General features: G+C 48.2%; 1 protein-coding gene across 2 annotated transcripts in view; it reads left to right on the top strand.

Moving 5' to 3' along the window:
- adcy1a (adenylate cyclase 1a) overlaps window positions 1-19,532 on the top strand; it is a 53,204-nt gene that overhangs the window by 19,001 nt on the left and 14,671 nt on the right. For both annotated transcript variants that reach the window (XM_056277147.1, XM_056277148.1), the window contains exons 5-11: window positions 5,904-6,031; window positions 8,587-8,745; window positions 9,167-9,308; window positions 9,880-10,035; window positions 17,751-17,945; window positions 19,060-19,157; window positions 19,340-19,424. In XM_056277147.1, coding sequence (XP_056133122.1) covers window positions 5,904-6,031; window positions 8,587-8,745; window positions 9,167-9,308; window positions 9,880-10,035; window positions 17,751-17,945; window positions 19,060-19,157; window positions 19,340-19,424 — 963 coding nt within the window. The remainder of the gene's footprint in view (window positions 1-5,903; window positions 6,032-8,586; window positions 8,746-9,166; window positions 9,309-9,879; window positions 10,036-17,750; window positions 17,946-19,059; window positions 19,158-19,339; window positions 19,425-19,532) is intronic.

Here is a 19,532-nt window from a genome sequence, read left to right on the forward strand (position 1 = left end):
TGCTCGTATTTTTCAAAGATCTGCTAGCTGAGTAGTGTTGTGTGTGTGTGTGTGTGTGTGTGTGTGTGTGTGTGTGTGTGTGTGTGTGTGTGTGTGTGTGTGTGTGTGTGTGTGTGTGTGTGTATGTGTGGTCAGAATTAATGCGATCAGAGTAGTCTGGCGGCAGATCACCTATCAGTCATCTAATCCTCTGTCCCAGAGAACAACGCTAGACAGGCTTACAGGCCTACGGTATATGATACAGTGCAGATTTTCTGTCAATTGCTTTGCACACACACACAAATGCTTCGCCCTCTTCGTCTAGAAAATCGGTTGCCCCTCCGGCTCCCTCTCAAATTCTACTGTCTCTAATCCCACCTATATATTGCTCTAACCTTTAAATTCCCTTTCTTCTTGACCTTCGTTTACTTCCCTCCCTCCTTTGTCAGTTTCTCCGGCGACAATTCAGTATTGGGATCAATATATGGCGTGGTATAATAAACAGGCTTACAGGGCAAATAATACATTTATCTTGCCGTTTCTCACAGATCCCCGTGGGCTTTGTGAGTTGCAGTCAGACAGTTGGCTGCTAGCCCATTTACTGGTTGGCACTTAACAATAGGCCTGTCTCCCTCACGGAAAAGACTCAATGCACGGCTGGATTGCAGTTCACCTATTTATTCTTTCATTTATTCATCCGTTCATGCTTCTTCTATACCTGCTTTAGTCGGTTCACTGTCATGGGGGCTGAAATCTGTCCCAGCAGACATTAGGTGAAAGGTGGGGAAATACCACGGAGAGTGTGCGAGTCCATTTCAGGCCACACACACATGTATTTGCATTTACATTCACACCTAAGGGGGACTGAATCTCTAATTAAACATATGTGAATTTATTTGTGGACTTGGGGAGGAAAACTGAGACCGCCTTGCTGTGGGGTATCAGTGAGAACTGCTGCAGTTTACAAATTAAATGTTTATGGTTTAGAGCAGAGTAAGCCGTTTTTTGGATACTGGATGGATGGATGGAAATATATAATATATATACACTCACTGGCCACTTTATTAGGCACACTTGTCCAACTGCTCATTAACGCAAATTTCTAATCAGCCAATCACATGGCAGCAATTCAATGCATTTAGGCATGTAGACATGGTCAAGACGATCTGCTGCAGTTCAAACCAAGCATCAGAATGGGGAAGAAAGGTGATTTAAGTGACTTTGAACGTGGCATGGTTGTTGGTGCCAGACGGGCTGGTCTGAGTATTTCAGAAACTGCTGATCTACTGGGATTTTCACGCACAACCATCTCTAGGGTTTACAGAGAATGGCCCGAAAAAGAGAAAATATCCAGTGAGTGGCAGTTCTGTGGGCAAAAATGCCTTGTTGATGCCAGAGGTCAGAGGAGAATGGCCAGACTGGTTCGAGCTGATAGAAAGGCAACAGTAACTCAAATAACCACTCATTACAACTGAGGTATGCAGAAGAGCATCTCTGAACGCACAACACGTCGAACCTTGAGGCAGATGGGCTACAGCAGCAGAAGACCACACCGGGTGCCACTCCTGTCAGCTAAGAACAGGAAACTGAGGCTACAATTCGCACAGGCTCACCAAAATTGGACAATAGAAGATTGGAAAAACGTTGCCTGGTCTGATGAGTCTCGATTTCTGCTGCGACATTCGGATGGTAGGGTCAGAATTTGGCGTCAACAACATGAAAGCATGGATCCATCCTGCCTTGTATCAACGGTTCAGGCTGGTGGTGGTGGTGTAATGGTGTGGGGGATATTTTCTTGGCACACTTTGGGCCCCTTAGTACCAATTGAGCATCGTGTCAACACCACAGCCTACCTGAGTATTGTTGCTGACCATGTCCATCCCTTTATGACCATAGTGTTCCCGTCTTCTGATGGCTACTTCCAGCAGGATAACGCGCCATGTCATAAAGCTCGAATCATCTCAGACTGGTTTCTTGAACATGACAATGAGTTCACTGTACTCAAATGGCCTCCACAGTCACCAGATCTCAATCCAATAGAGCACGTTTGGGATGTGGTGGACCGGGAGATTTGCATCATGGATGTGCAGCCGACAAATCTGCAGCAACTGCGTGATGCTATCATGTCAATATGGACCAAACTCTCTGAGGAATGTTTCCAGTACCTTGTTGAATCTATGCCACGAAGGATTAAGGCAGTTCTGAAGGCAAAAGGGGGTCCAACCCGGTACTAGCAAGGTGTACCTAATAAAGTGGCCAGTGAGTGTATATATAGCACGTTGATGCAGTGGTTAGCGTGGTCGCCTCACAGCAAAAAGGTCCTGGGTTCAAGCCCCGGGGTAGTCCAACCTTGGTGGGTCATCCTGGGTCGTGCTCTGTGTGGAGTTTGCATGTTCTCCCCGTGCCTGTGTGGGTTTCCTCTGGGGGCTCCAGTTTCCTCTCAAAGTCCAGACATGTAGGTCAGGTGAATCAGCCGTACTAAACTGTCCCTAGGTGTGTATGTGTGTGTGTGTGTGTGTGTGTATGTGTGTGTGTGTGTGTGTGTGTGTGTGTGTGTGTGTGTGTGTGTGTGTGTGTGTGTGTGTGTGTGTGTGGGCCCTGTGATGGCCTGGCGGCCTGTCCAGGGTGTCTCCCCACCTGCCACCCAATGACTGCTGGGATAGGCTCCAGCATCCCCACGACCCTGAGAGCAGGATAAGCGGTTTGGATAATGGATGGATATATATATTTCACATTTCTCTGGTATTTTGTACCACCATGTAAAGAAAACTTGGTAGAATTTTCTAAGAAGTACATCTTTATAATGCATTATAAGTGGATGTATAATGAACTATGAATATGTTTATATTGTTTTATGGCATTAATTACAAGAGCCTGCTGTGATTTATAATTGGTTATAAAGCACATCTTCATGTTTTATAAAGACTTATAGAGCATGTCACGCTCTGTTTGAAACCTGTCTTTAATCCACCTGGGACTTACAGGACATTATGAGTCTGTGGTTGTGAAGCGTTGTGAGTGACATTTCACGTGGTTCGTAAAGTTCTGTAATACAATATGAATAATTTGTTCAGTTGACTTAAAGCGCACAAAAAAGTTGTTCACAACACTTTATAATACACCATGAATGATTAACTCACTTTACTTAAAGCAAAGGAAATAAAATGCATGTAAGGTGGTTTATAAAACTCTACATAGACCCGTCGTAATGTACTTAAAGTCTCAGGTGTATCATGAGAAAGCTTTCAAATAGAGGGCGATGAAGTAAATTAAAGACATGCTCTATAAGTCATTATTACATGCTTATAAAACATTATTATGTGCTTCATAAACAATTGTAATATGTACCAATAGAGTCATAACATGATATAAATATGTTTATAGTTCATTATAAATACACTTATAATGGATTATATGTTCCACATAGAACGTTTTACCAAAAGAATATCAAAAAAAATCTCGGACACAGTGAATATCATGCACTTCCACCAACTCATACCGGCACAGCAATATAGTAGACACATGTGCTCTCTCTCCTCTGTCCTTCACACACACACACACACACACACACACACACACACACACACACACACACACACACACACACACACACACACACACACACACACACACACACACACACACACACACACACACACACACACATGTATTTTCACACACATTCATAAGAGTCACATTGACCAGGTGGATTATCCATCTTGAGTTCAGAGCTGCACCAACAGCAACAGTCATGTCTTAGCACGGAGAGAGAAAGAAAGAGAGAGAGGAGGGGGAGGGGGTTGAGGAAGACGGAGAAAGAGGGAAACAGAGGAGGGGGAGAGGAATCAAGGTAGTAACAAGGGGATATGGGGCTCAGTATCACTGCTACAGCCATTATATGGAAATCATATGAGATATAAAAAATGACTTATAGCGTGTGTGTGTGTGTGCGTGTGTGTGAGCATATATAGCCGACACTGCAGCTGAGACCTGATTGAGATTTATACTCTCACGTGTCAGTGAAGGGAAATTCAATCTCTAACCGGGTCTGTCACAGCTGCTGACCCTGTCTGACTGTTTGCACCACCCCAGCCCCCCCCCCCAAGCACACACACACACACACACACACACACACATACACACTGGTCTGTGATTTGTCTATTACTTGCACACTTATGTGCATTTATGTGCAAACGCCACACACGCGCGCATCCAAGAAACACACGTAAAGCAGAACCTGCAGCTTGTTCCTGATACGGCTTGCTGGTGGATGATCACTGCTTTCGTTATCATTTCTGCAGAAAAGACCACATGCATGCAAACACACACACACACACACACACACACACACACACACACACACACACACACACACACACACACACACACACACACACACACACACACACACGGACAAACACGGACACATGCACACACCAAGATGCATGCACACTCCAACATCCTGGTGCCGCTGTTCCTAGCTCTGGCACTATCATCCTCATTCTGACTTCTCACATCCTCCCACGCCAGAATCCTTCTGCTCTCGTGAGCAGAAACACAGAGCACCCCGTCTCCTCTGCTCTCATCTCCACCTTTCTCCCTGCGCTTCCCATGCATTGTCTCTGTGTGTGTGTGTGTGTGTGTGTGTGTGTGTGTGTGTGTGTGTGTGTGTGTGTGTGTGTGTGTGTGTGTGTGTGAGAGAGAGAGCCCTGTGATGGCCTGCCCAGGGTGTCTCCCCACCTACTTTCGGGGACGTATTTCAGACTAAATACCAGTTAATTGGGGATGGCTTTTCCAATTGGGGACTAAAGCCGTGTCCCCAATTGGAAGGTTAAGGGCTAGGGAATGAATGCAAGTCTATATAATGTTCCCAAAAGTGGCCTAAGTAAACGTGTGTGTGTGTGTGTGTGTGTGTGTGTGTGTGTGTGTGTGTGTGTGTGTGTGTGTGTGTGTGTGTGTGTGTGTGTGTGTGTGTGTGTGTTTCTGTCACTCAGAACATGCCTGCGGGTTAAGCTCTGTCTGTCTCTCGCTCCGTTCTTCTGATGACTGTGTGTGATACCGTGCCGAATGGAAACCCTGTGTGTGTGCGTTCTTGTGTAAAGCGGAAGTACCTTTATGGTCGCATGTAGTTGTGTTTCTGTGTGTGCTTCTTTGCCTACACTTGTTAGCGTGTGCGCTTTTGCCCCCGTGTATGTCTATCGGCGTTTGCGTGTGCATGTGTCCTGTATGTGCAGTGTGTTGTCGGGGAGTTTTCACGCAGTGCGCTCTGTGACAAATAGCTGATTTCTCTGGGAATGTGTGGGAGGGATTCTACTTCAAGAGCATGTCAGAGCAATTAGAGTTGGCCTCAACTACAAAAACACACTGTCACAAAGCCGCAGATATGATATACACGAGCGTTGAGGAAACTGCAGTACTACTCCCACATTGTGCCTAGTCATTCAGGTCTCATTTGATGAAAATACACTTCGATGGGCGTGTCACTGAAGGCATGTGGTAGCAATGCAGATTTTGCCTCCTCATTTCATTTGTGAGTTTAAACTTTCTAATTTGAAGTTGACTTGCCATGTAAGAGCCATGCAAGTCACACTTTTCAATGCATGCTAGCTGAATCCTTCTTGCACTTTTGCTTCAGGTACCAGTTCTTTCAAAAAGTTACAAAAGTTGGATTTGGTTTAAAAAAAAATTTTTTCATGGCATCACATCGTAAAAAGAATACCCCACCATATTAATTCAGTGTAGATACTATCTTAGTACACATATTTATTGAGATAGCCGTCTCACTGTGATGGTGACAGCAGGTGATTTCAGCCTTTTTTGAGAAACACTTTTAGCTATTGCAATGGTGTGTTGTCCATTTTTTTGGACGAGGACATTTTACATTACAATATGTTTCTGTCATTGTCTTTCTGTTCCTGTCGAAGGAAAACCACTGCAGGCGTATCAAGATCCTGGGGGACTGCTACTACTGTGTATCAGGCTTGACCCAACCCAAGGCAGATCACGCTCACTGCTGTGTGGAAATGGGCCTGGACATGATTGACACAATAGCGTGAGTGAATGTACATGCACATTAAACATTAACATGCACTGACAAGCCATCATATATATATCAATACTGATACAAGAAGAAAAATGTTTCATTATGTTTCATTCTTTACTTAACCCTACAGAATGGACGGTTAAAGCTTTACTTGCCCTACTTATCACTTTATTAACAGAAATCCTTAAGTCATACAGTTCAGTTACTTTCATCTCTAGCCAGCGTCACTCGGGGTCTGTGTCACACTGTAATTGCTCCCCGGAACCACAAACTAGGAATAACAATCCTATTTATTACATCTTTTCTTTTTTTCTTTGACATAAAGTCCCTTAGTCAACACATAATTTACTCTAAGTGGTCCATATTATCAGCAAACTAAAGATTTTTTTTCCTGTATCAGTATTGATATTCTGCTCCTCATTAGTTGAGCGCATATAACAACACCATTGACGGGTTTCGGAAAAAAACACTATATATATGCGTGTGTGTGTATATAAAACTTTGTTAAAAGAAACCCTCAACGGTAGGGAAAGTGCTCAACAAATAAGGAGCAAAATAATCCAGTGAGGTAAGTAAATTCTTTATGAGATAGTACAATTACTTATGGCATGAAACAGGCTTGTACTGTCTCATAAAGAATTTGTTTGACTGAATTTTACATATAATTGACCCCCCCCACCCCCGAAACCGTCAGTGGTGCTGATAAAAGTGCTCAACAAATGAGGAGCAGAATATCAATATAGATGTAGGAAAAAAAACTTTTAATACATAGCAATACAAGCTTGTTTTGTGCGTCGTGCACTCATCAGCTGCTAATGTGATTCATCACATTAGCAGTTTTTCCTATATATGTGTGTGTGTGTGTGTGTGTGTATATATATATATATATATACTATATATATATATATATATATATATATCACACATGAATTGGCACGTATACACACAGGTGTAACCACATTGAGGTTCTCGGTTCTCACTGTTTGCATGAAGACACTGAGATGTTAACTCAATTCCATTAAGTTCAAACAGCAATATCTGGAGTAAGATCTGGCCTAAATGACAAAATGAAGACACGAGAATTTATTGCAAGACTTCGGAACTTGTCAGCTCGCTGAGGCTGTTTTTATGAAATACTGTATTCTCGCACACATACACACACACACACACACACACACACACACACACACACACACACACACACTACATGTTTGTCTTTCTATACTTGCGAGGACCCTCACTGACTCCATTTCCCTAGCCCCTAGCACTAACCTCAACCATCAGCACCCGATGTCGAACCCTTACCCTAACCTTAACATGAAACCCAGGTTCTGACCCTTAAATCGCTCCTTGAAGAACTGAGGGCCCGCCAAAATGCGTTCACTTTGCAAAAACATCCTCACTCAAAATGGTCCTCACAAATATAGCTGAACAAGAACAAGAACACACACACACACACACACACACACACACACACACACACACACACACACACACACACACACACACAGCTTCTATATGCTGGGCTGTCATGTTGTTTTCTTGTTCTGTCTGAGCGGATGGATGCCACTGTAGGAGCACTTTATCTCTCAGGACAGGTGCTACCACACACACACACACACACACACACACACACACACACACACACACACACACACACACACACACACACACACACACACACACACACACACACACACACACACACGTATCCCTGTCTGTGTTATATCCTTCCCACAGTCTGATGGACAGACCACATTTTTGCTCCCTTCTCCTCGTTCTGTTCCTCTTCATCTTTCCCTTTCCCTTTCTTGTCTCGTTCCCTTTCTCCCGTACTCTTGACAACTGGCAAAACTCGATTCCGTTCCTTTGCTCCAATCGTGCCTCCCTTTCACTGTCTCATCTAAAGTGGCTCACCCCCCACTGTCGATGATGAGCTTTCTATAGTGATTTACTGGAGGAGAGGCTTTGGAAAAGTCCCACTTCATCTCCCCTGAACCACAGCACAACCAGGATAGAAGTGGTATACACACACACACACACACACACACACACACACACACACACACACACACACACACACACACACACACACACACACACACACACACACACACACACACAGAAGATAGCTTCAGTGAGACGTTTTTGTTTGGGATATACAATGCAGAGCAGCTCACACTTCATCAAAACAAACCCTTTAGATGCAAACTGGTCGGTCACGGGGAAACTATAATCCAGCATCGACAAGACAGATCTCAGGCGTAGCGCTACATTTAGCTGTCTGTCTTGTCAGCTGTAGCATTTCCCTTCACCATTTCCTTGTACCACTGAACAGGCGGGTTGGCCCATCATGCCCTTAGGAACTGCCACCCTGCCTCAAACAATGTCATTTGTATTGGTCTCAACGGAGCGCGTCCCTGTCATGACGCCTAAAGGCCGTTTCAAGGCCCCTCCAACTTTTGTGGAAGAACACGACACAACAAATCAAAATCTGGAGAAGCCATATTGTCTCACTGGTTTGTATTAACTGTGTGAAATGAACTTGGTGCCGTCCCCTGCAGGTCAGTGGTGGAGGCAACGGAGGTGGATCTGAACATGCGCGTCGGTCTGCACACGGGACGGGTGCTGTGTGGGGTGCTGGGTTTGAGGAAATGGCAATACGACGTTTGGTCCAATGACGTCACACTGGCCAACGTGATGGAGGCTGGGGGACTGCCTGGGTCAGTAACTGCCGCTCACATGTCCGGTTACTGATGGCTGGGTTAGTCAAAGGAAAACTAAAACACAGCTACACAAGAAAGCCCCTTGGCAGCATATGTGTGCTTAGAGGGAATACATTGTCGCATTGTGTACTTGGTATAAGATCAAACCGTTGCAATGAGAAGAAGGTCTATGTGCATGCTGTATGTGTGTTGCCAAAATATATTAAAATATCCAATCAGGGCTGGATTCGAAGACTCACAAAACTTTTGCCCACCAATTCACAATTCAAATGTGAATAGTAACGTCAAGTTGGTTTCACGTTCAAAAGATCGTAGACTGATAAAAAAAAAGAAGAAAATGAACGAGACAATGATTGGCTACCCGATTGTCTGACTTTGGCCCCTTCGCTCCACTGATTGGCTCTCGTTGTGCTCCCAGCAAGGTGCACATCACCAGGACCACTCTGGAGTGTCTGAACGGAGACTATGAGGTGGAGCCAGGCTTTGGCCACGAAAGACACGCCTTCCTCCAAAAACATCATATCGAGACCTTCTTTATTGTGCCATCACACAGGAGAAAGGTATGCTAACTTTGTTGCTTTGCATCCTTTTTTGTCCCATCTTATTGCATTAATTTCTTTCTTTCTCTTTTTCTCACCGACTCCCTCTGTTTCGCTCCCCGTATTGTGAGCAAGCCATACAAAAAAAGGTGACACATCTGTCAGTGTTGTAATAAGTAATCCTCTGATGCGAGGAGGAAGGCAGCCAGTGTGTTCAGTTGGCGCACACATGGCTTGTGTTGCCTCTCACATTGACCATACATGTGCTCCGCAATAATCTATATTCATGTCATGCTATCACGCTGTGGCAAAATCTACTCTACAGCTTAAAATCCCTCATTTTTTAAAATTTCAGACACATAATCCACTCAGACGGGTGCACGTGAACGTGAACACATTTCTGCCGTGATTTTTTTTCGAGGACTGTCATCTCCATCTCATGCCACGCTCTTATCTGTTACTCTATAATCCAGACTTCATCCCCCCCCCTTGGTCAATATTGAAGAAGCCGATTTTGTGTTCGTTTGAGTGGCCTCGCTACTTTCCTTCCTTTCATTTCGTTTCATTTCATTTTCCCTCTCCTCCTTCGCAGATCTTTCCAGGACTTATTCTGTCGGACATTAAGCCCGCCAAGAGGATGAAGTTCAAAACGGTGTGCTACCTGCTGGTGCAACTCATGCACTGTAGGAAGATGTTCAAGGCCGAAATCCCCTTCTCCAACGTAATGACCTGCGAGGACGATGATAAGGTGTGTGACCTGAGCGTTGATGAGCCTTTAAATCTTACTGCATAACCACGGGTACGATGCATTTGAAAGAGGGCCAGTTTGTGCACCTATGCCTGTGGTTGTGTGTATGTGTATGGAGGGGGAAGGGGGAGTGCATGTCTGCTTACATGTATTGTGATGTATATCAGATATTAATATTTTAAGAGTGCATTGTAAAAGTCCTTTTAAATGTGTTTGCATGTCCACCACTGATGTAGTGAAATCCTCCTTGACTTCTTAATCTGCTGCAAACACACATGCACATGTGCCCACAATACACACACTCCGCACACTCACACAAGAACAGGATACATATACACATAATAGCATTAATCTGGACTCCCGGATCCTCCCAGCATGCAAATGTACAGTATGCCTGTGTTGCAACTACTTATTTAAAATAAAGCTAGTGCAATGGATATTGTTGACGAGTTCTGACCTTTACATGCCCCTTTCAGCCTTGTTTGTGTGGTGTGTGAGTGTGTGTGTATAGGCATGTGTGTGCATGCGTGCAAATGTGCAAATTTTACAAAGCGTGCAAATTTTACACTGTAAAATGTAAAATTTCAGATTGATATGTGTATGTTTGCGTTTGTTTTTATGTTTGTTATAAATCATGATGACTCAGCAGTGAGCGGGGTTTTGGTGGTGGATGGGCGGTGTCACTGGGCCTGGCCATCAGAAATAGCTTGCTAGCTGTAATCCGCTCTAAAGTGTGAGCTTGGCCAGACATCAGTGCTGCATGATTCTGATGAGGATGCACTACAGCTGCTAGTGATAACCCCCCCCCCCCGCGCTTGCTATTATTTTCACTAATAGCATTTGCTATATTGTTATGTAATCATCCAAATTGCGAAAATTCAAACACTGTGCCCCTTTTGAACTCAATAATAGAATGATAATGGTGCCCATTATTTTGGGCCGAATAGTATCTTGTATCAGCTTTTTTGATTGCCGTCTCATATTTTCAGTGTTATGATAGGAACCCTGACCAATAACAGAAGCTTTTATGTGTCGTCAAGTACCGTTTTTCTTTTGAAAGGTAGCCAGCTCGAAGACTATATTGATTTTTTTCAATTACTTTCCTTTTCATAATACATAGTGTTGAGATTTCAGCTAAATTTAAGAAGGTTTTTCTGTATCACCACTATAAGCACCAATGGGATCACAGATTATGGGAACAATGGGAGTAGTCATGTCCTCTGTTATCGTCTGTCTGTGCACTGGTCGGTAACGCCACATGGTTATTTCTATTCAGGTATGAATGGATGAGACATTTTTTTTAAATCAAATGTGATATTTATCAGTATATTTGATAGAAACCGTATTAATATACATTAATTTACATTATGTTCAGGTAAAGGAAAGTTGAGTTTAAGTTCAATTGTTCTCATTTTTGATGCCAGTGCATACTTATAGTTTTCCAAGGTACACCAAATTAGGGATTACTGACAAAAGGTAACCCTGAGCTGTCAGTGATCATAGGGCCTGCCCTATGCAGGGCAAACAAAATTAAGCTGAAGAGTAAATGTCGATGAAAACCTCATGAAAGACAAACTTAATAGTGTCACATGCTGCCCCCCCCATTAACTGTCATTAGATTCACACAGATGCCCATGGTGTGCTAGTGTTTGTCACCATAGTTTGAGAAGCACTACAAACATTTATATATATTGTGGTGACCCACATATATATAACGAGAGACATTCACCTAAGAGGACGGTGTACCTTTAAGGGAAGAGGCGAGGGGTCAGATAATGCACTTCCGCTTCCGGTTCACAGTTCAGTGTCGTTGTCGAATGTGTGACATGCTAAGTTGGAGCTAGTAAACTACCTCGACTACGTCTACTCTCACGTCTCCTGTCTCGTTGTTTTCTAACTCCACATTGGTGACCCCGACGTGATCGAACTACTAATACGAGTATGTCTGACAACGAAGACGCCGGGAATAATGCTGCCGCGGTACCCGCTCCCGACGCCGGTGCTAACAACATGGCTATTGCTAACGCTAGCATTTACGCCGCTACTGTGAAGCTACCCGACTTTTGGCAGGATAATCCACGGCCGTGGTTTCAACATGTGGAAGCCCAGTTCCAGCTGAGAGGGATAACGCAGGATGCAACGCAGTACTTCCACGTAGTGGCGGCGTTAGACGCATCGACAACGGCGCGAGCAATGACACTGTTGAAAGCTCCGCCAGCTGCTGGCAAGTACGATGCTATAAAGACATTCCTCCTGAAACTATTTGAACTGTCGGAGCTGGAGAAGGCAGACCGTTTACTGACCCTGAATGGCCTCGGCGACGGCAAACCGTCTGAGTTAATGGAAAAAATGCTGTCTGTGCTGGGATCGGCTGATCCGGCCTTTCTTTTCACACACATTTTTCTGAGGCAGCTCCCCGCACCTGTACGCACAGCACTGGCCAGTTCTCCTCTCGCCGCCTCCAAGGACTACCGTTCTCTGGCTGCTGAAGCAGACATGGTTTTCCTGGCCAACCGGCAACAGTTTGTGCATGCCCTGCTACCCCACCAGACCGCCCCACCACCACCTGTGTACGACTATATGGACACCGCGGCTGCGGTGACAGCCCGCCGCCAACCTGACGACGGGCTCTGTTATTACCATGCCAGGTCTTGGGCAAAAGCAAAACAGTGTCGCAAACCCTGCAGTTACAGGGTTCAGGGAAACGCCAGGGCCGGCGCTCGTTAACGGCTATGGGCGCCGGCCGTGACTGCAAGCTGTTGTTCATCAGAGACTCCTTGTCGGGCAGGCGGCTGCTGGTTGACTCTGGCGCTCAACGCAGCATACTACCAGCACAAGCTGTGGACACGATGACCGACAGTCACGGCCCCCAGATGGACGCCGCCAACGGCACGTCCATTCGGACGTACGGTATCAGACATGTGGACGTGTGTTTTGGCGGCCGATGTTTCGGCTGGGACTTTGTGATGGCTGCTGTATCCACCCCGCTCCTAGTTGCGGATTTCCTCTGTGCTTTCAACCTGCTGGTGGATGTTAAAAACTGTCGCGTGATTGATGCCGTCTCTTTTGCGTCATACCCCTGCACGCTTGGGGGGGGGGGGGCTGGAGTGCTGTGCCTCGCTAACACACTCTCCACCGGGGATCCATACCAACGCCTGCTCGCAAATTTCCCCGAGCTCACCACACCCACCTTCTCCTCGGCGGTGGCCAAGCACGGCGTGGAACATCATATCACCACAGTGGGCCCCCCAGTTTACGCCCGGGCCCGACGCCTCGACTCGGCCAAGCTCGCAATAGCCAGGGAGGAGTTTTCGACTATGGAGCGCCTCGGCATTGTCCGCCGTTCTGACAGCCAGTGGGCTTCCCCTCTTCACATGGTTACTAAGGCCGACGGGGGTTGGCGCCCGTGCGGGGACTACCGTCGCCTAAACAATGCCACGACCCCCGACCGGTACCCCATACCGCACATACAAGATTTCTCTACCCACCTGGCGGGCGCTGCCATCTATTCCAAAATCGACTTAGTGCGGGGGTATCACCAAGTGCCGGTCCACCCACTGGATGTCCCAAAAACGGCTGTCATCACACCCTTTGGGCTCTTTGAGTTCTTACGTATGCCTTTCGGCCTTAAAGGGGCGGCACAGACGTTTCAGCGCCTTATGGATTCTGTGCTCCGCAACATGCCATTTTTGTTTGTGTACTTAGACGACATCCTCGTGGCCAGCGCGTCGGCGGAGGAACACATGACGCACCTCAGACAGCTGTTCGACAGGCTCAGCGAACACGGCCTCATCATCAACCCAGCTAAGTGTCAGTTCGGGGAGTCGTCCATCACCTTCCTCGGGCACCACATCACTCCACAGGGGGCCGTTTCCCTCCCTGCTAGGGTTGAGGCTGTCAGCATGTTCCCCCGTCCCCGCACTGTACAGTCGCTGCAGGAATTCCTGGGCATGGTGAACTTTTATAACCGTTTCCTGCCCCGTGCCGCCCACATCATGCGTCCCCTGTATGAGGCCCTGCGGGGTAAGAAGTCTAAGGACGAGCTGGACTGGTCTTCGGGGATGGACGAGGCTTTTGTGGCCGCCAAGACCGCGCTGGCCAACGCTGCGCTGCTAGCTCACCCGTCGCCTGCCGCCCCCATAGCCCTTACAACGGATGCCTCCGACTACGCCGTGGGGGCCGTGTGTGAGCAGTGGGTGGGTGGGGGGGGGGGGCTGGCAGCCGTTGGCGTTCTTCAGTAAACAACTCCGTGAGAGCGAGCGCAAATACAGCACCTTTGATAGGGAACTACTGGGTCTCTTCCTCGCAACCAGACACTTAAGGTTCCTATTGGAGGGCCGACAGTTCACCGCTTTCGTTGACCACAAACCGCTGACGTTCTGTATGGCCAAAACCTCAGAACCGTGGTCTGGGCGTCAGCAGCGCCATCTCGCGGCGGTTTCCGAGTTTACCACGGACATACAACACATGTCGGGCAAGGATAACTTCGTCGCCGACTGCCTTTCACGGGCGGTTGTTAACGCCGTTCACTTGTGACTCGACTACGCCGCTATGGCAGCGGACCAAGCCAAGGACGCGACCGTTCAAGACTACCGGTCGACCCCTACGGCGCTACGGCTGGAGGACGTGACGTTCGACGCAGCCAACACCACCCTCCTCTGTGACATCTCCACCGGTCAATCGCGCCCCCTGGTGCCTACTTCCTGGCGGCGCCGAGTTTTCGACACCGTCCACGGCCTTTCCCACCCGGGAGTGAAGGCCTCGACCAAGCTGGTGAGCGTCAAATTCGTTTGGCCTGGGCTCCGTAAGGATGTTAGAGCCTGGGCCGGCTCGTGTGTGGCGTGCCAATGCACCAAGGTGCACCGCCATACCAAGGCCCCTTTGGCGCCGTTTGTGGTTCCAGAGAGGCGGTTTGACCACGTCAATGTTGACCTGGTGGGTCCCCTGCCCCCCTCCCGTGGTTATACGTTCCTCCTCACTATTGTGGACAGGGCCACCAGGTGGCCAGAGGCTATTCCCTTGTCCTCCACGACGGCAGCAGAGGTAGCATGGGCGTTCATCGGCTGCTGGGTGGCCCGTTTCGGCACGCCTGGTGACATCACGAGCGACCGGGACTCCCAGTTTACCTCGGAGCTCTGGACGGCGGTCGCTGAGCACCTGGGGGTGAAGATCCACCGCACTACGGCGTACAACCCGCAGAGCAACGGACTTTGTGAGCGGTTCCATCGGGACATGAAAGCTCTGCGGGCAAGCCTCACTGGCTGCGACTGGATGGACCGGCTCCCGTGAGTCATGCTCGGCCTGCGTTCGGCCCCGAAGGAAGACCTCCAGACCTCCTCCGCTGAGCTGGTGTATGGCCAGCCCCTGCGGGTTCCGGGGGAGTTTCTTCCGGATGCTACGGCTCCCTGGTCGGCCGCCTCTCACCTCAGTGCGTCCCGGAGCGCCTTCGCTCCCGTTCCGATGTCTCAACACTACCTCCCCCGGTCCTACGTCCCCAAGGATCTGCCATCGGCGAGGTACGTCTTCATTAGGCACGACCAGTGATTAAAGTGGGCCAGAGCTACCCGGATCCCGACACCGGCACTTCCCCTCCTCCCCCAAGTCAACCGGAGCTGAGATCCGGCACTCTGTAGACAGGAGTAATTTCAACCTTTTTGTCACAGTAAAATTTAAAACAAAAAACATGATGCAGCCAATTCACAAGCATTACAAAATAAATCGCAAATAAAGTCGTTCTTCTATTTTTATACTACTTTACTTTTTCTAAAAGTTTGAATGATATCGCGTCCTCACGTGACCCGCACCTGCCTGCTGTCTGGCTTCACCAGACTTGACATCAAAAGAGACTGGCTTCACACTCACGGGTCAGGGTCAGTTCACCGCACCAGGCAGACAAGACTTGAGAGAGCGTCAACCTGCTACCTGCACTATTATCCTGGATTGGGGGGCATAAAGAGTGAGTATCTTCAGTGTATTTCCAATAGTATTTCCAATAGTTTTGTCTAGCTCTGCTGTGGTTTTCATTCAAGCAACTAACGTTAACGAACGTAACATTAGCTAGCTAGGTAATGTAACCGGTTATTTTCTTGCCTGGTGCGGGATTCGATACGGGGTGTACTGCACCACAAGGCGACATCACTAACCGCTCGGCTAAAGGGTCAGACCCGTTAGCTAGGGACTAACGTGTCTTATTAGTAGTTTACACTAACTAGCTATCTTCCACCCGGTAACGTTGCTAGCTAGTTGCTGACGTTGCTGGCTAGTTGTTTGAATGCTGCTAGGCAAGCTAACTATCGGTAGCGTCTGGTAACGTTACCGGTAGCTAGCTAGTTATGTTTGTCCAACCTTAGCTCTGGCCATGCAATATTTTCATTCAAATAACTAACTAGCTAGCAAACGTTAGCTACCGGTAGCTATTATTAGCTAACAATGCTAACGTCGGGACTACTGGACCAGTGGTCAGCTAGCCTAACGTTAGCTAGCTACCTATCACTCCCGCACTTTTGCCACCTCTCTAATACAGAGATCCCCCACTTACCAAATCCCACTTTAACCCCTGGGCACGACAGCCATCGGTCCCCGCTGCAGCCCCCATACGACGGGCCCTTCCGCATCCTGGAGGCGGGGGATAAGAACTTTGTGGTGGACATGGGGGGCAGGCCGGAGCGGGTCGCTATAGACCGTCTCAAGCCCACTCACTTGGACATTGGGGAGCCAATGCAATTGGCCCTACCCCCGCGGCGGGGGCGCCCTCCTAGGTCGGCCCCGGCACCTGCCTCTGTTCCTGCTTCGGCCCCGCCTATGGCCCGGGTTTCGGCCCCATCTGTTTCCCCTCCTGTGAAGCGCAGCCGTTATGGCCGCAGGGTCCGCCCCCCGACTCGTCACCTGTTTTCCCCGTGACTTTGCACTATGTCATTGACTGTTCTGTTGTAGAGTCTATTTTTATGTTCACGACTTGCACTTTTGCTGTTTTGCATTGTTTTGTGTAGGTGAATTCTGGGGGGGCCTGTGTGGTGACCCACATATATATAACGAGAGACATTCACCTAAGAGGACGGTGTACCTTTAAGGGAAGAGGCGAGGGGTCAGATAATGCACTTCCGCTTCCGGTTCACAGTTCAGTGTCGTTGTCGAATGTATGACATGCTAAGTTGGAGCTAGTAAACTACCTCGACTACGTCTACTCTCACGTCTCCTGTCTCGTTGTTTTCTAACTCCACAATATATATATATTTTTAATTTCCCTCCTTTTCTCCCCAGATGTATCCGGCCAATTACCCCACTCTTCCGAGCTGTTTCGGTCGCTGCTCCACTCCCTCTGCCCACCCGGGGAGGGCTGCAGACTACCACATGCCTCCTCCGATACATGTGGAGTCGCCAGCCGCTTCTTTTCACCTGACAGTGAGGTGTTTCGCCAGGGGGATGTAGCACGTAAGAGGACCATGCTATTCCCCCCAGCTCCCTCTCTCCCCCTAACAGGCGCCCCGGCCGACCAGAGGAGGCGTTAGTGCAGCGACCAGGACATCCGCAGACACGGCCAATTGTGTTTGTAGGGACCAAGTCGGAGGTAACACGGGGATTCGAACCGGTGATCCCCGTGTTGGTAGGCAACGGAATAGACCGCTACGCTACTCGGACGCCCCCACACATTTATCACATTGAGAAGTGTGGCCTGAGTAGACACTAATTCGGTGTGTTCTGTGATTGGCTGACAGCGGCGAGCCCTACGGACCGCGTCGGAGAAGCTGAGAAGTCGGACCTCCTTCTTGGCCAGTGCCGTGCAGCACACCCCAGGAACCCGGGTTAACCGTTACATCGGGCGACTGATCGAGGCCCGGCAGACGGAGTCCGAAACCTCTGACCTCAACTACATCACTCTGGCCTACAGGAAACGAGACAGGGAGCGCAGGGTGAGGACCAGTGCACAGAAACATGCACACATGCAGGCGCTACACACAAGTGCCAACAGACATGTACAACACGTGGACGGCATGCTCACCTGTGGAGCCAGGAACAGCCAAGAATACACAAGATAGTGTTCACAAACGCAAACAAACAATGCATACTTTTTCTCGTTACGTGGAGGCTGGTGTGCTTCGTGACTCTAGCCGCTACATCAATTCCAACCCCACACGGTCTAATTCTCCCATTCTCTTTCTTCCTCCCTTTAATCCTCTCTGCCTCTCTCCAACGCCCACTGTCTGTGATGCATGTGCATGTGCACGCACGCCCCTGTACGCCTGGTGTGTGTGTGTGTGTGTATGTGAGAGAGAGGAATCCACCCACCCTCTTGGGGGGGGGGGTGCAACTAATGATTTGGGAGCGTCTGAGGGGCACACGTGATATCTTTCTCCTATGTGTGCGTGGGTGGAAACATAAAGGACACAGAAAAGAGAAGGATGTGTGTGTGTGTGTGTGTGTGTGTGTGTGTGTGTGTGTGTGTGTGTGTGTGTGTGTGTGTGTGTGTGTGTGTGTGTGTGTGCACTTTATGCACACAGCGCACACCCAGACCGCTATGCCAGACGAATTCAAATCCTTTGCTAAGTGAAGGGAAATTGAGTTAATTGTTTCTAAATTCATCTGATACCACTCGTTAAGATGACGGCTGATCATTCAAGAGACTCATCCTGCTGCCGCCAGCAGAGTCACACACACAGACAATCTGAAGGACTGCACGGGTAAAGCAGAAGGAAGGAAATCAGACATTTATCTCAATACCGTCTAACAATATACGTAGAAACAGTAATCTTATTGTTTGATTCTGTCCTCTTGGTAAGTGAAAGAGTCACTGATGGCACACATGGCGTCCCAGAAGTCTCCTCGTGAGGCTCTCCTAAGTCCCATGCAGTCGATCGCACTCACGGTGGAATGGTATATTAGATGTTTTTCTCTGCAGCAAACTCATGGGAATCTGAGATGACACTAAAGGAACTGGGGCATCGTGATAAGATCATTCAATCTGTTTCTGTCCTTCAAACACCTCCCCTCCCTCCCTGCCCCCCCCCCCCCCCGTGTCTCTATTAGTATTACCAGGTGAAGGATGATCATTTCATCAGTGCAGTGGTTCTGTCTCTGATCCTCGCTACTCTGTTTGGCCTTGTCTATCTCCTAATGATACCACAGTATGTGCACGTACACACACACACACACACACACACACACACACACACACACATACAGATTGTCTGTATAATGGGAGCTTGATTGATTGTGTATTAGATGCAATGAAACAGCGTATTGGCTGTTGTACAGAAGCAAAAGGGAAACTGGGGGAGCCTTCCTCTCTCTGTGGTCTCTCCCCCAGGGGGATGCTGGTGCTACTGCTGCTGGTGCTCTGTGTGTGTTTCCACGTGGCCTGCGTCATGTACCTGCACCTAACCAGCGTGCAGGTAGGACACCCCGTCCCTTCCTCCAGTCCTTCTGCATTGGTACTGGCCGACTGTATGATGTTGGACTGTCACGTTGTCCTTTCGGTGTCGGAGTCAGCTCTAACAGGC

Source organism: Lampris incognitus, chromosome 3 (assembly GCF_029633865.1).
Source record: "Lampris incognitus isolate fLamInc1 chromosome 3, fLamInc1.hap2, whole genome shotgun sequence".
NCBI lineage: Eukaryota > Metazoa > Chordata > Actinopteri > Lampriformes > Lampridae > Lampris > Lampris incognitus.